General features: G+C 37.9%; 2 protein-coding genes across 2 annotated transcripts; one reads left to right on the top strand and one right to left on the bottom strand.

Annotated features, from left to right (window-relative positions):
- Window positions 1-196: 196 nt before the first annotated feature.
- LOC311092731 (sodium channel protein type 8 subunit alpha-like) lies at window positions 197-11115 on the bottom strand (the record flags this gene model as incomplete). The annotated part of the gene is made up of 3 exons (XM_084129667.1): window positions 11008-11115; window positions 5913-6250; window positions 197-430 (listed from the first exon to the last, which is right to left on the bottom strand). The coding sequence occupies exons 2-3, from the start codon at window positions 6192-6194 to the stop codon at window positions 197-199; spliced, it is 516 nt and encodes a 171-aa protein (XP_083985793.1). The 5' UTR covers window positions 6195-6250; window positions 11008-11115.
- Window positions 11116-13032: 1917 nt separating this feature from the next.
- tmt1a.1 (thiol methyltransferase 1A, tandem duplicate 1) lies at window positions 13033-15463 on the top strand. The gene is made up of 3 exons (XM_084128557.1): window positions 13033-13621; window positions 13967-14052; window positions 15173-15463. Exons 1-3 carry the CDS (start codon window positions 13127-13129, stop codon window positions 15318-15320), a joined length of 729 nt encoding a protein of 242 aa, XP_083984683.1. The 5' UTR covers window positions 13033-13126; the 3' UTR covers window positions 15321-15463.
- Window positions 15464-16733: the final 1270 nt, after the last annotated feature.

Genomic DNA, 16733 nt, shown 5'->3' with positions numbered 1-16733 from the left:
GTTAGAGATTAAGAGGAAACTGCTGCTTTACCAAGCTCTGGCCGAGCAGTGATATAAACTCAATGCTACTGGCTATTTTTAAAAAGGGGAGGAGCTGTTCGATGTCACCCCGTCTTGTTTCAGTGGAAATTACGTCAACACACTGAATAATGCTGCGTGATTCAAGTCATTTCAGTGGGCCTTTAAGTGAAATAGTTTAAGTGAAAAACCATGTACTGTGATACAGAGGGTGTAACTGATGAAACCTATAAATCCAATAAAGCACAATCATAATAACATGGACAATGTTTGGAGCACTGAAAAAAGGATATGAGTGTATCAAAATTTTAATTGCTATTTGCCTGAATAGGTTAAAAGGACTAATGATATACAACGAGGGCGTGGCACTGAACCGGAAGATAGTTTTTCCTTTGTTAAGAACTATAAAGGTCTGGGGAGAAAAAGAGGAATGGGAGAAAAAGAGAGGAAGATATGTTAGCTATATATATCTGTCTTTATGGTGAGACAGCACAGTCATTCACAAAAAAATTGACAGGTTAACATGACAAGAATTTTGACTTTGATCCAAAAATTACAGCTGCATTCAAAATAAACTTGCAAAATGTATACAATATCTTAATACACCCACATAACATTTTCTCACAGAATAAAAAAAAAAAAAAAATCACATTCATTCTAAATTACATTCAGGTCAAAGACCATTTCTAAATCAAGCCTATTAAAACCCAAATATGGATTTATTTACACGAACTGAGCTAAAACAACCGCAGTGAGCTCTGGCAAAGAAATGGACCTCTTACAGGAACTCAAACTGTAATACTAACGCTAATGCTAACCGCTAACACTGCGATCCATCAGAAGCAGAAGTGCTGACTCCAGATAGTGTGTGTGGGACAGGGAAAAGAGAGAGGGAGGGGGAGGGAAGAAAGGAAGGAGGGTGGGTCAAAAGCCCTGCAAAGCTCCTTTTATCCTACATAATGTAAGAAAAAGAGACAAGAGAACCTTCATCCAAATCCTCATCACTGAAACCACTGGAATCCAGGTCATTCCAAGTGCACACACACATATACAGACTTAATGTCAAAGAAGTAAAATTGTGTTTTTACATAATATGTTTATTAAACATATTATGGGAAAAAAAATATATATATAAAAAAAAAAAAAAAAAAATATATATATATATATATATATATATATATATATATATATATACTTAGATATATTATTAGAAAAGTCTTAATATCTTATGTAATTTTAATTATATATATTATTAAAGTCTTAATACCTTTTGCATTTTTTCTTCAAATAAATTTCTCTTGTTTTAAAGATGTTTAGATATTTTTATTGGAAAACGAGACAAAATACTAATTAAGACAATATTTCTTTAACCCTGTGATACACACATAGAATAGTCTTTTTATGTCACACAAAACACCACTAAAGTCACACATGTTGGGTTCCATGTTTTATGGGGACATTACATAGACATAATGATTTTTATACTGTACAAACTATATATTCTATCCCCTAATTCGTCCTCATAACTTAGGGTATACCTGAACACCACACACACACACACACACACACACACACACACACACACACACACACACACACACACAGTGTCGAGCGGATGAGAATCTTCCTGGAATCTAATTAGATTAAAAATAGACATCTGTCTGAAGGAGGACAAAATGAACGCCCTAACCTCAGAGTGTCCCTATCTCTCTCTATTTCTCCATCTCCTTTTATTCATTGTATTTGTCTGTGTGTCTGTCTGTGCATTTAATCATGTCAAATACTACTTAACAAAAGTATTGCTTAACAAAATCATAATTTAAAAGATATAGCGTATGTCAGAGAGAAAACGCTGTGTCGTCCTTCTGAAGACAGCTGTCATTTTGAGGCACAGGATCCCAAAGACTGTCACACTAGCAAAAGCTGCGAACCGCCCAGAAGGCTCCATGTGTTACTGAATACTGAGCACTGGTTTCCCCAGAGTCTCTCTCTCACACACACATACACACACTGCGACAGACTGTGGGCTTCCTCCGCTGGCGGGAGCTCCCACTCTCACAATGCTGCACTCTTCACTGAGGACATAGCTGCAGCTCTCAATATCCTGGCCTAAAAATACAAAAGACTTCTTTTTTTTTTTTTATCTTTTCTAAATCTTCATATTTATGAGCATCATGTTTATCACGATGTTAAAATTAGTGTGACAAACACATGATTTTTCCATCTTAATTTCACAGCAAGTGTCATCAGGCCACAACAGTTCTATCCAGATAATCCATGATCATAACACTAGTCTAGTGCCAACTGTGACTTCAACCCTTTGTCCTTGTGTCTATAAAAGACCAGAGATTTTGCAAGATCACACTTTTGCAGATGATAATGTGGATACACATGAGCGAAACTAAAACATGCTACGAAAACACGAAGCTCAAAGTTCACGTACATGTGATCACACCCTTATGTCAACACCTGCATACACACAATGCAGCCTATTGGTCTTTCCTTCTGACAGCCTAAGTGATATGCTGCAAAGCTACTGAAAATTTCATCATCTACAGAGAAGAGAGCCAGAGAGACATGAAGATGTGGACAAGAGCTGAGGGAACTGCTGCGGGGGAGGTGGATGAGGGAGGGAGAGAGAGAGAGAGAGAGAGTGAGAGAGAGAGAGAGTGAGAGGGAGAAGGGGTGGAGGGGTTCAATAGTGGAAAAAACTGGATATAGCATCACTGTTGCACTTAACTCCAAGTACATCCGATCTACTCGACGTCACTGAATGCACTTACTGTAAAGACTCAAATGACCAACACCCCCATCCAAATGCTAACTAACACTTCTCAATCTTTATTTAACACTTTCAAGATGCACCAAAATCTATCCATCTATCTATCTATCTATCTATCTATCTATCTATCTATCTATCTATCTATCTATCTATCTATCTATCTATCTATCTATCCATCCATCCATCCATCTATCCATCCATCCATCCATCCATGAATGCAGTGAAAGTTGGTATAATGGTATAACTGCTAATATTCTCAGTATTGCCAAAGACAGTTAATAAAGAAATACAAGAAATCAAGAAAAAGAAAAAAATTAAAGGAAAGAGGTAAAGATAAAAGTAATAAAATGAAATAACAAAACAAAATAAAATATGGTAATAATATAGATACAAAATATGGTCTAAACAAATATAATCATGGTAATAATAAAAAATCCATTAAAATATTTACTTATCTAAAAAAAAAAAATAATAATAATAATAAATAATAATAATAAAATGAAACACAAAATAAAATAGGGTAATAATACATACAAAATATGGTATAAACAAAATAATCACTAATCATGGTAATAATAAACAATCCATTAAACTATTTACTTATCTAAAAATAAAAAATAAAATAAAAAAAATATTAAAATTAAACAAAATAAAATAGGGTAATAATACAGATACAAAATATGGTATAAACAAAATAATCACTATTCATAATAATAATAATAACAATCCATTAAACTATTTACTTATCTAAAAAAAAATAAAAAAATAGGGTAATAATACAGATACAAAATATGGTATAAAAAATATAATCACTTATCTTACAAATAATACAAGTAACTCCTTATCTATAAAATAAATAAAAAATAGCAGAAGAATATAGATACAAAACATGCTATGAACAAGATATAATCAATCACCCAAGTCATAAATCTTCCATTAGAGTATCTCTCTATTAAAACCTGAAATATCGCTTTTTTTTTTTAACTTTCGTTTCCAAAGGTCAAAGCCTCACACACAGCTGGTGCAATAACAGCCATTAGAAAACTGCATCCCATATCTCTCAATCACATACAAACAAACACACATGAGTACAGGGCTTTCTGTAGGTTTATACGCCCATGCCATTCTGAATGGCTTTTTCACCCCACTTCTCAAGGGGCCAGTAGAACTGCAACTCTGCACTTCTTCCATGCATTCCTCTCATCTCTTTATTCACTTTAACCCTTCCCCACAATGCATGAGTGTACTACAGCTGCTGCAGTTATAACCCCCTCACACAAAAACATACCACTGCCAAGAGGGGGAGGAGGAGGGAGGGCCGAAAAGGGGATGTAATATGGATGGAACATGCTGGGAACAATGCACATTATCTCTATTAATGGGAGGTGGATATAGGTACAGTGTTCAACAGATGATGAAAAGGCAGACAAGACCAATTCTTTTTCCTTAACTAATTTTCTATCTTAAAAAAATCTCCTCAACTCCCACTATATAGCACATGGTACACTGTGCTCAGTTATGTAACACACACCTCTAGTGTGCCAACAAGGAGGTGCTGATGTGGTCGCACCGCTCAAGCCACAGAAAAAAATAACTTTTAAGCCATCTCATAGTAAATACATAAATATCAAAGTATCTTAGTCGAAGACTAAAAAAATAATAATAATAAATAACTCCACCAACATCTACAGTAAAAATAAGAAAGAAAAAAAAATCAAATAATTCCCACTCTGTCTGTTGATATGGAATAGGAAAAATGTATACATACAAATAATATTTGTATATATCAATCATTGCCTTAAATTCAAGATTCATATTGTACATTCTGACACTGGAAGATCACAATTTACCAAACAGATCACTTCAGTGTGCATTAGTTAATAACTATGCATTCTATGCCATTTTCATATTCATATACCATTCTGTTTAGTTCTACTGTATTTTGGTTTCGTTTTCAGTCAGTGCTATGTTCCCGTTTTTCCTGTGTACTGTTTTCCTAGTTAGTTTCCTTGGTTGTTAATCACTTCCACACACCTTTTTCTGTTCAGTTGATTATCTCTCTCCATGTATTTAAACCCTGAGTTTCCTCAGTTCTGCGTTTGGTCTCGTTGGTGTTATTTGTGTAGTGGTTGTACGAAATCTCCTAGTTATTCTCCTGCGTGTTTACCTTGGGTTTTTGTTTAACAAAAGACTATTGTGAACTCTCCATTGACGTGCGCTTTGTTAAAGCCACACACCCCCCCTGACACGTGTTAATCACATTTTTATTGCCAATGTGTGAACAGCTTGAAACGGAACCTAAAAAATGAGATCTTCCTTGATTTCCTATGTTGTCTATGAAAGCCTGTTTTTATGTGAAGGGTTCAGGACGTTTTTGCCGGGAAAATCAAAAGGATGTGGCGGTTACGCGTGCTCCTGAGAGCCTCTCTTTCGTTCAATGACACATGAAATGAATGCTTATACAATGTTCAGGATAATGCCGAAACAGCCATTCTTTAATTAATGTAAATGTGTCACACAAAGAAAAGAGATTAAGGGGACATGATGCCAGTGAAATGCAGAGCTGGTGCAAACATATCCACATCGCTATGATGCTTTCTTAACCGTTGTTTTTCTCACCGAGTTTATTTTGCACAGCACATATTTAAAAAGAAAAAGAACTATGCCATGATTTCACACTGAATCACATTCGGTCTCTTGTATGTTACGTATGTGCGAGCAATAAGTTGCTGGCTGCAATTCATTCTACATATAGCCTCTTTAACTACCGGTACATGCATTTTAACCCAAACTACTGAAAAGAAAATGATATTTTGAACTGTCAGCTGTCAACTTATCAAATCAATCTCAACAAAAATATTTACTAACTATATTTTTAGTTTTTTCATTATTCTTATTTGTTACTATCTTATCTTATCTGTTCATTCATCCTAATATACAAAGTGTATAACATTAGTCTCCTTGATTCATCTCAAAACCTTCCCACTACCAATCTTGTTCTACCAAATGCTGGAGAGCGAAGCGCCCTGAACACTTCTTACTTCACCATAATGAGGGAACTGTATTCCACCTGCATGGAGGATGAGTTTTAACAGGCTCAAAGTTCACTCACTTTCTGGTTCATATAGAAGGGGTCTATGTCCTCCAAGGGCACAGCCAACATTTTGGAGGGGACGTCCCCGTAAATAAAGGGCACGCTCTTCCCTGCTTCCAGGTCAGTGTTGGGCTTCGGTTTGTTGTCATCATCGTCATCACGGTGACTGCTGTCAGATCTGGGCTTAACAGGCTTCTTTTTCTTCTCCTCAGCGATGCGCTTCTCGATGTTGGCCAAAGACTCTGGGGTGAACTTCTTGAAGCTATCGGGGCCTGGAGGTGCAAGCAGCTGCGCAGCCATATTGTCATCCTGCAGCAGAGTCCTTTTTATTTAGAAGCCATTCAGGACAGCCAGCTCTAGGAAAAGGAAGGGAGAGGGAGGCACCCAGACAGATGCAGAAAGGGACGAGGAAACAACGAGGAAAGAAAAATAACAGGAATTAAAATTCAATAGAGTTCAAAAGTCGTAAAAGTTAAACAAAGCACATGGTCACACACACAAACAAAACAAATGTAAAACATTTCTATTTTTCAAGCATATTTGTGTGTGTGTGTGTGTGTGTGTGTTTGCGAATAATCCATTGATTTCAGTGGCCTGTGTTATTGGTCATCCTCTTTTGCAGCTCTCCCTCTTGCTCTTTTTCTCACTCTTATACTCACACACACAAACACACACACATTCATTACATCCATTAAGAAATAGATGACCAAGCAGAATAATACCAAATGCGCTGTAGCACTGGAGGCTCAACCTGTATGTGTGTGTGCATGAGAGAGAGAGAGAGTGAGAGACAGAGAACAAGAGAGACTGTACATTAGAGGCTAAGGTCATAACTGCATTACTGCCCTTATCAACCTTCTGTGATGACCTGGATTATATAACTAATATTCCAGTCCATGATGTCATCAAGCCCGTTCCAAACAACATCATATTAAATATTCTATCAATTCAGACATGTTTAATCTGCCCCTTATGGATTTATTATGTAATGTCGTTCAGATGGAAATCTCCACATTTAATCGGGTGTTTGTGGATCACATATCACAAACTCTCCACTTATTACTTATTTTATTACTGAGGTAAAACATTAGACACACTATGCAGACTTAACACTTTCTGGCTGTTGTGGTTTTTCATCTCAGATAATAGAAAACTGAGAATTCTGTGCAAGATTTTATCTCATTATGCAAATGTTTGCTTTAGTCCGTAATCTCATTTGCAGGATGTTTGGCTGCTCAAGAGAGTGCAGTCTTAACAAATTCAAAGACAACATTAATGTCAAGTCAAATTTGTCATGTCACATTTGTGATGTATTATGTTCTTACAGGAACTATTTCACCTGATACTGTATCTTACTTCATTTCTATTGCAAAGATGCATTTGTGTATCCGTGTGCTGGCTTTTAGTGACTTGACAATGAATCTCCAGCACAGGATCCAGTTTCTGACTGAACTTCCTAAATAATACAGAAAAAAAACAGCACTGTAAAGTTTTGTGGCACAATATGTGTCTGTCAATAAAGATTGTCATAAAAACACTTATTTTTTTATGTTTTTAATGTATTTTAAATGATAATTTCTTCTTGTAATGTCAATTTCAGCAGCTATTACTCAAGTCTTCAGTGTTACATGATCTCCGAAATCATTCTAATATGCTGATTTGGTGCAAGTAACATTCAAGTTATCAGTCATTGAAATCCCATATCGGCTGACTTTGGTTTTAAACACAGTTGCAACAAAAACAATGTTGCACATCAAACTCTTTACTCCAATCAAACAAAATCACTTGCACTCATGAAATGCTGTACAATTTGCCCACTAAACTTGCTTTAGCAGTTCTATTGAAGGTTAACAAATTTACTTCCCCGGTGGAGCTTTGTTGGAGAATCCAATTCAAAGAGATTTATCACAAATGTGCAGGAAAATCTCCAAATGACATAAGTACTACTTAGTCACACTCTCCTGTGTTCCAGGTGTGTGTCGCAGTGTCAGTCCCAGCCTAGTCCCTCAGGCTCCACAAAACTGGGCTATTCCTTTTCCAGAATGTCCTTTTACATGCATTTTGTACTGCAAAGCTGACTTGCATTTATGGTTCTTTCTAGGACATTTAACCTTTTCTAGTACTAAATTAATAAGACACGCAAAAAAATAAGAAAAACATGTATGAGAGATATGCACATAATACTGCCATAATGCCCTCTTCAACTGATTAATGTAGCCGCATGTTTGCACACCATCATCTCCATACATCCACAAATCTTTACTAATGTAAGTGCTGTATAATGTGCTGAAAGCTTATGACAGTACAGAAATCAACCAAAGCAGTGTCATACACACATCGCATTCCTTCACATTCACTTTTAAATATATTAAACCTAACAGCCAACGTCAACGATTGTCTTATCACTTGTCTTTTCGTGGGATTGTTTTATATGTCCAATGCTGAATCCCTGTTCTCTATATCCTTAATGACACAGTCTGTTAATTATTTATACACCAAAAACTGATTCAGTTAAGTCAGCACGGGCCAAATCAATAGTAAAGTGCCCATGGTCACGTGACATTGCTCTTTATGATGGGCGACTTTATCATCATTAAAACACAACGCTTCCTGTTCGACTATGGCAAGTCATTTGAACATTTATTCATTTTTTAACTATAGCATTTATTTTAGCATTTAATTTTTTCATTATTCAGTATTCATTAGATTCTAGTACTTGTTTGTTAAAAGGCAAGGCAGTCTATATACTAGTACTTATTTCTTTGCTACTTCTTGGTTCAGAAATCAAGTATTTACTTCCATCTATGTATTCCTATTATTGCTGGTACCAGTTTTACTATTCATTAGGAAGTACAACTTATTTCTTAGTTACAAGAAACAATAGAATAACTACTATTTAATAATAAATAGTTAATAGCAAAATTGTATAAGATACTAGTCACAATTGGACCACTCACAAAAAAACAATTATTAGAAACATAAAAATAGATTCAAGTTAATGAATAATTATTAAAACAGCTTGCCATATATGCTTTAGGTACAGTAACAAAGTAATTCTTTTTTTTTTTTTTCTTTTTTTTTTTTTTAATGAACAGTTTGGACAAAAGAAACGACATGCGTTTTAAGTTACACGCTGGTTGTGTCCAACCTCCAAGTCTCCTTCCTGGGATAGTGTAGAGACGCCTCAGCTCAAGGTGATACATCAGATAGACAGGCCCTGACAATACACACAATGACCTTAACAAAACTCCTGCATTTTCTTCCCTATAGACTACGCTGTTCTGCCAGCACTGGTTACAGAAAAATGATGCTGTTTAATGGTACGCCCTCCACTTTCCGATTGCTCCAAGTTAAACACCTACACATTAAAACCAAAATAACCGATGCCATTCGACAGGTTATAGGCTACTTACGTGCCTTCAAGCAAAGTCATTGCCTACTCTCATATCTGGTAAAATGTAGGCTACGTTCCGGTACCAGCGCAAAGGTATTCCTTATCAGGCAAGAATAAGTGTCGTCTGTTTTTAGGAAGCCAACACAAATCCACTGCCGTCGAATGCAGGTTCTCCGCGGCGCTGTCCGTTCAGCACCGCTCAGCGCGAGCTCACGCTTGTCCTCTAGGTTAGGTGATGGGGGGGATTCACAGATGCTGCCTCAAGCCATGATGAAACATCCCGACTAAAGCGACTTTTCCGTATTTGATGTCCTTAACTAAATGATATGGAAAGTGAATGTTCGGCCTCTGGCACTGTACATCGAGGGGAGGGAGGGGAGCAGCACAGCTGTCACGAGGACGAACCTATCGGCCTATCCCGTGTGGAGAAAAAAAGCCTTTTATATTTCAACACACATAAACACCGATATGTCCTTGCTTGATTAAATGTAGGCTATCTCATATTTTACCGTTGTAATATTTGTTTGCTTACACCAAAAGTAACGTGCAGCTTAGTCAGGTGAACGGTCTTTGCCATTTTAAAGCAAATATAGCCTAATTTACAAAGCATATGCGATCGCAAAAAAAATTCAATTGATTCATACTTCCGCCCATTTTGGCCCCTCACACATGTCTTATGCAATTTCTCCCTTTGCGCGTCTGAAGGCGCTACATGTTATGGGATTCACAGATTAGTATGCCCAAGTTTGTTTGCTGTAATTATGGCATGTGGACGTACACGCGTGGGCCCCACTCTCTCGGCTGAAATACTGCAGTGGAGCTGAAGGGAGCTCGTGCAAAGGCACGAGCCAGCGAATCAATCTGTGAAACATCTAAATCTCAACGCCACTGACGTCTCAGACAGTCGTGCCTGCAATGTTTTACACGTCTCGAGTTTCAATCTCACTAGGTTCCGATTTCATTCTCATCTGAACACTTCAAGAACATTTGGGACTCCTGTCCGCTTCAGCACCACACCCGTGCAGTCAGACCGTCCTCTCTGTGATTTAACCCGCAACCGCGCAAACGGTCGGGCACAGCGTGCCGCTAACGCTTTAGGGAGGAGTGAGTGAGAAAACAAGGGTGGTATAGCCGCTGTTTAACGGCAAAAACGGAAACACACCGATTCTAGAGAGTCCAGCCCAATGAAGTATGGCGAGGGTGACTCGAAGGGAGGGGGAATGCAGGCGCAGGGGGACTAAAAACTGCCACATTAGTGATTTTGACATGTTACGTTGCAAAATGCTGTCATATATGTCACCTGAATGCTGAATACTGCGTCTTGCGTCAGTCTGTCCGCACAATATTCCTCTGCAATAAAGTTTGCTGCGGTCTCACTTGCCTGTCCCATGGTATGCGTATGTTCTACATTTCGACACAGACTAATGTTATGTTTCCAGCGCCAGGCCAACACCCTAATTTACCTCAGTCAGACTTTTTCCCTTTGCATTGCCTCTATTTGACCAGCACTATAGCTGTTAAGTAGTGCCTGGCGTGTTAATTGGCGTTTCCCTATGTTTCCTGCAGCAAGCCTATCCACATATGTGAGCAGAAAAGATGCTGAGCGCGAGAGACCGCTCTGCGGCAGATGAGTCCAGGTATGAGACACGCTCAGAAAGGGCAATAAACACCTGAAAAAAGCACGACACTTGGGCTGTAGACAAGAGAAAGTCTACTTACTTTTTCCGCATTAAGAGCGATCCATGTAGATCTTGCGTGCCTAAGGATGTTTAAAAGACCCAGGAGAAACTGCGGATGTCGCCATATTGTTGCCGCTATCTTCCTTCCCAGTGCGTACGGCTAGCCTGCATAATTGATGACTCTCAGCAAATTGTTAGGGAGCGTCTACAAGTACCCTACTTCCGACTTCCGTACTGACGGGGGGAACGCTGCAACGTAAGCGAAACAGCGCTAAAAGGGGATATCAATCACAATGATGCGAGTCTAATTATATTTACCACTTCTCCGTAAAATTCATCTAATCTCCTAATTTCCGTCTCAACAATTGTCAAATTGTTTCAAATGGAATTGTTAAAATGGAATTCACACGGTTAAATAATTAAATTAAAATAAACTAATTTTATTTTAAAGAATACAAGACTTGAATGGCCCACCTATTTGGCTACGAACAATTTTAATTTATTTTTTTTATATATTTTTTTATTTTTTAAAGTAGTTCTATAGAGCATTGAACAAGACACACAATATGCATTTATGAAAGTAAGCATCTCATCATATGGCACTGTGGAACTGATGAATCAGAGAGAAGAGAAAATGCTTGACTTTCAAATTAAATAGTGATATTTCTACTTTGGCACACACAAGTCACATTTCAATGTCTTCACAATGGTTACCTGGATGGAACAATTCTGATTTACGCAACATATAAAACGTGTTCCAACAACACGTTTTATGTGTTTTTTGGGGGGGGTTTTTAAACAAAATGTCATTTAAAATCTACATTCTGATTTTATATGTAAGGACAAATTTCAGATTTCAAGGAAAACTTCTGGGGAACGTCTGGACACAAAATAGTATGTGTTAGGAAAACTAGTCCAGGTTTCATCGGGAGCTTTGGTGTTTTGAGAATAGGCTGTAATGCTAAGAATAAGCATTGTTTGTATTTGTGGGGTTGGTTCAAGCTCTCTGGCAGTGTGGTTGTGGAAGCAGGTACTACGTGGTCAAGGGTTGCTGGCAATAGTTAATCTTCCTCTAATCCTGTTAGGAAGTGAAAGGAAACAACAGCTTTAGACTTTCAGCTTACCTCCAACTCCCCCTTCTGGGCCACCTGAGCATCTTTTCTAGTCCTCACTGATGAGCCCCAAGTGGATGAAGCCTTGCTGTGCAATGCACCACCAGCCAAGTCTGTGTTTGGTCACTGTCCTTGGTTCTGAAGCCCCACTTTGTATGTGAGACAAAAGGGACATAAAGGCATCTTAGCATAACACTGTCTGCAGTGCAAACAGAGATTAATAGAACACATTTTAAGGTGCTTGTGATGTAAATATTTTAAGACTGTAGTCCTCCAAGTATTACAGTGTCTTAAGATATTACTGTAAACCTAATCTCAAGTAAGAAATCCCTGAATCCTAATCTGTCACCATGGAGGATCTTAGGGATAAGTGAATTTGACAGGAGGATAGATAGATAGATAGATAGATAGATAGATAGATAGATAGATAGATAGATAGATAGATAGATAGATAGATAGATAGATAGATAGATAGATAGATAGATAGATAGATAGATGCACTCAGTATTTCTTATGACGGATATTGTCTGTTTTATTGTTCTGGTTAATATGGCACTTGTCTTAGACTTATACCGACACAGTGATGTGGATGAAGCATCTTCTAAAATCAAGTTAAAGTGTCCGGTAATAGGATGGTTACCAAGATAAACTGCGAGATCATCTGGTCATGTGATCTCAACGTACTGGCCCTTAATGAGATGACCAATCCACGTAGAATAAGCTTTTATTTGGTAAAAAATCTTTTGGTTGAGGTTTCATTTCTTATTTGTGTACATGCTTTTAAACATATTTCTCAAAATTACTATTCATTTCTTTCAGTGTTAAAACTTTTAGTGATGAAAAAATACTAAAACCACACTACGCGTAAAAGAGGATCCACTGCGATTATTTATACACGGGCGCCATCTGGCGACAGGCTGGAGAACTACCCTGACTGGAGTACATTACATGCGTCGAAGACGCTGATTGGTCAGTTGTCACAAGGTTCGCGCAGCTAACGTTACTCCCCTCTTGTCTGTAAATTGTAACTCAGGTTTGTTGTTAAAAATGACGCTGTTTATGAACGCTTGCGCTTTTTTATTTAAAGTCCTTATTCTACCGGTGCACGTTGCGGAGCTGATTGGACTTTTGTCTTTCTACAAACGTGTGTTTCCTCTAATCGTCTATAAAATGTCGTTCTCGTACAATGACAAAATGAACGAGAAGAAAAGGGAACTATTTCGAAACCTGTCCAAATTCCACCCCACTAAAGGCTCTCTGCGCATCTTGGAAGTGGGCTGCGGATCCGGAGCGAACTTCGAGCACTATCCGACGGGCTGCAGGATCACATGCATCGACCCCAACCCGCATTTCCAAAAATACCTGGAGAAAAGTATGGCGAAAAACGACCACCTCGTATATGACAGCTTCATAGTGGCGTCGGGGGAGAATCTACAGGCGGTGGAGGAAAACTCAGTGGATGTTGTGGTGTGCACACTGGTTCTGTGTTCAGTCAAAGATACGCCGAAAGTTCTGCAAGAAGCAAAGAGAGTTCTAAGGCCTGTAAGTTTAGGACAGTCCGCGCTCAGGTGGAACTTTGATCTCATCTCATTTGGTATTGTCACATTTCATAAATGGTCATCTTATTACTCCCAATCCACCAAGTAGTGCTTAAAGATTACAATAATTACATTTGAGATGAAAGGTAACAGCATTACGTAACCACATGTAGATCGCCATTTGCAGTAATAAACAACTGTTTGTTTTAGGGCAAATGTCACCATACAGAGTAGTAGACAACTGTTTTCAAGCTTTTAAATACTAGATCCTTGTAAACTTAACACCTTGTCTTCGAATACACAATTCTGGGTTGAGTAATATAAATATTGTACTTTTTTTGTTCTTCAGGGAGGAGCATTGTTCTTCCTTGAACATGTGGTGTCTGACCCCTCGACCTGGACTTTCTTTTTTCAACATGTTCTTCAGCCATTCTGGTAATAAGTAAAAATATATAAAAAAGAAACAGTTTATAAAATCAGTCACCATTATATTTTACTTATGGTCTCCAATTAATTTAAATAACTTTTATAAGTTAAGTTATTCATCTCAAGCTAGAGTACATAGATATGTAAAATTAGGGGGACATTGGTATAGTGGCAAATGGATGCATTCTAATTGAAATGACAGATTTTGTGAATGTAAAAGCTAAAAGACTATGTTGGAGCTTTGAAAAACGTGGGGTTGGTAAAATTCCTGCATAAATGTATAAAAAAATATATATTCACTCTAGGGTGACCACCAGTCCCGAAATTGTGAGCTTTGTCCCGCAAGATGTAATCAGTGTCCAGCATTTCAATTATGTCTGTATTATTTTATTTCTTTCCTGAAATTACAATAGGACAATATATGAATACTAAAATATAATAATATAATACTAAAAAATGTGATTGGTGTTTAAAAATAACCAACCAAGGCATTCTAAGAGGGTGATTTTTCTGCTGATGACGTCTGCCTGGATGAAGCAAAGGAACCATGTGGACCTCATCGAAAGTCATTAAATAGGACAACAAAAACATACAAATTCAAGATGCACTGAATAGTCTAATAAAGTAGTCACTACTTAAGAATTTATTTTAGTATAAAATGTGATTTTTACCTGCAGTATACTAGCCCTTTATTCAGTTCATTATATTTAGTAGTCTATACGGCTCCAGTACAGTCAATTATATTGTATCAAACAAACCTGAGCAAATTGATTGCCAGTCAAAGAGCCAGTCACAATTAATTAAGCTTATTGACGATTTAAAACATTATCATCCAGCGTGATGGGAAACGGGCATTCCAACTAATGTTAATCTGTATTTACAATTTATCTCACACGCGTGCCCCGCATAATCACATGTACTGTCCTGCAACAGAGCAATAACCAGGTGGTCACCCTAATTCACTCTCCCGCTGCTCATCACCTACACATAACTGGAGGTCATGGGTTTATTTGGAGAGGGGGGGATTGGTTTGATTATAAAACCAGAATGTATCCATTTACAATACTGATAACAAAGCATATGACCACAATAGAATGGGAAAGTCTATAACTTCTTGTGTGTTTGTCAGGTACTATTTTGGCGATGGCTGTGAGACAACCCGTGCTACTTGGAAGGACATTGAGGCAGCTGGCTTCTCTGACCTGGAGCTACGCCACATCCAAGCTCCTCTGTTTTTTATGATCAGACCACACATTGCTGGTTATGCCATCAAATAAGTATAAATTTTGCCACAAAAGAAGAATCTTCTAAAGGTTTTATCAAGCATGTTTCTTTCAGTAAGCATTTTTCTTTCATTTCACCATCTACTTTTAAATGTGTTTGTATGAAAGAGCATTTTGTAATAAACCATAAAATGGCATGTTTTTGTTTAACTTGCAAAGACTTCATCTCAAAACATTGTATATTTTATATGACTGTACCTTGTTGCATGGGTATAATGTCTGTAAAACATATCACTATCAAGATGGTACAAAAATAGAGGCAGGTAAAACAATAAAATACTTTAATCTATAAAAACCATAAACAGTATATAAACTGGACACAGCGACCCCATTGGATTCAACGGAGACAAGTGAAGTCAATTAGAAGCATTAACTTCCTGATGGTCGAGCGTACTGCGCAGACTCAAACTGAGCTTGACGTAGATGTGACGTGAGCAACCAGTCTGTCTTCTAGTAGCTGTGCCAAGAGAAATTGAATCATTCCCTTCCGAAACTTGCAGAGACGGAGAGTGTGAGTAGGAGGTGTCCATGAGCTAGGAGCAGGAGCAACTTTTGCTAAGTATTCTGATTAATTACTTTGTCATTTTGCCTCCACGTCCCCCTGATTGCCCGCGAGCTTCTCCTCCTGTCCATACGGTAATTTCTCTACTGCGCTACAGAGAGTCGCGTGGTTATGACGCAATCGTTAGCCTATTTTTACAAAAACTGCATCTACGGGGCCATAACGTAAGATACAAGGTAATGGAGCCTTTTATACATTTTCGTGTTTCTTTAGAAATAAATAATGGACAAATGGAGTCTTTAAACGCCTCAGATGTAAAGTTATTCGCTGTCAAAGTGACGCCAAAATGAATGGGAGTCAATGGGATGCTAACAGCAGGTGATGGTCTGCTAATCAATGGCGGCGCCCGGGGAAACTTCAAAATAATATGAAACGCTGCCCCCCTGATAAAAACAGACTTTAGGAGGTTAATGCAGGCCAGCTTTTGTGAGATTGTGATTTATGCATAAAAGAGCCATACAGCCATCTAGTGGTTAGGAGGAATGTGTGTCATACACACATTCAGAACTAACTTTTTACATCCTCATCCATCCAAGTGTTTACAAACAGAATTTGCTTTTGCAAGACAGAAAACATTGTCTTCTCGACATGTACACAACATGAACAGTGTTTGAGGGCAGGTCAAAGGAGACTTTGCTTGCAGGCAGCCAATGAAGACCATAGGCGGGCATTATGCAAATGTGTTACTGCATTAGGTCAGGTCACGGAAGTGAGGCTGGAATTCCTGATGACTCGTTTAGGCAGGTCGAGCCGAGGTCAATGCTTTCTTTTGGGAGACAATAACTTTATTTTTCGTGCACTTTCGACTTTACAACTTTGCAAACCGATTACATTCACAGACAGCT

The sequence above is a fragment of the Abramis brama genome (genome assembly GCF_963993115.1).
Source record: "Abramis brama genome assembly, chromosome: 11".
NCBI lineage: Eukaryota > Metazoa > Chordata > Actinopteri > Cypriniformes > Leuciscidae > Abramis > Abramis brama.
The sequence above is the reverse complement of the archived record's forward strand: the minus strand, read 5'-3'. Positions and strand labels throughout refer to the sequence as shown.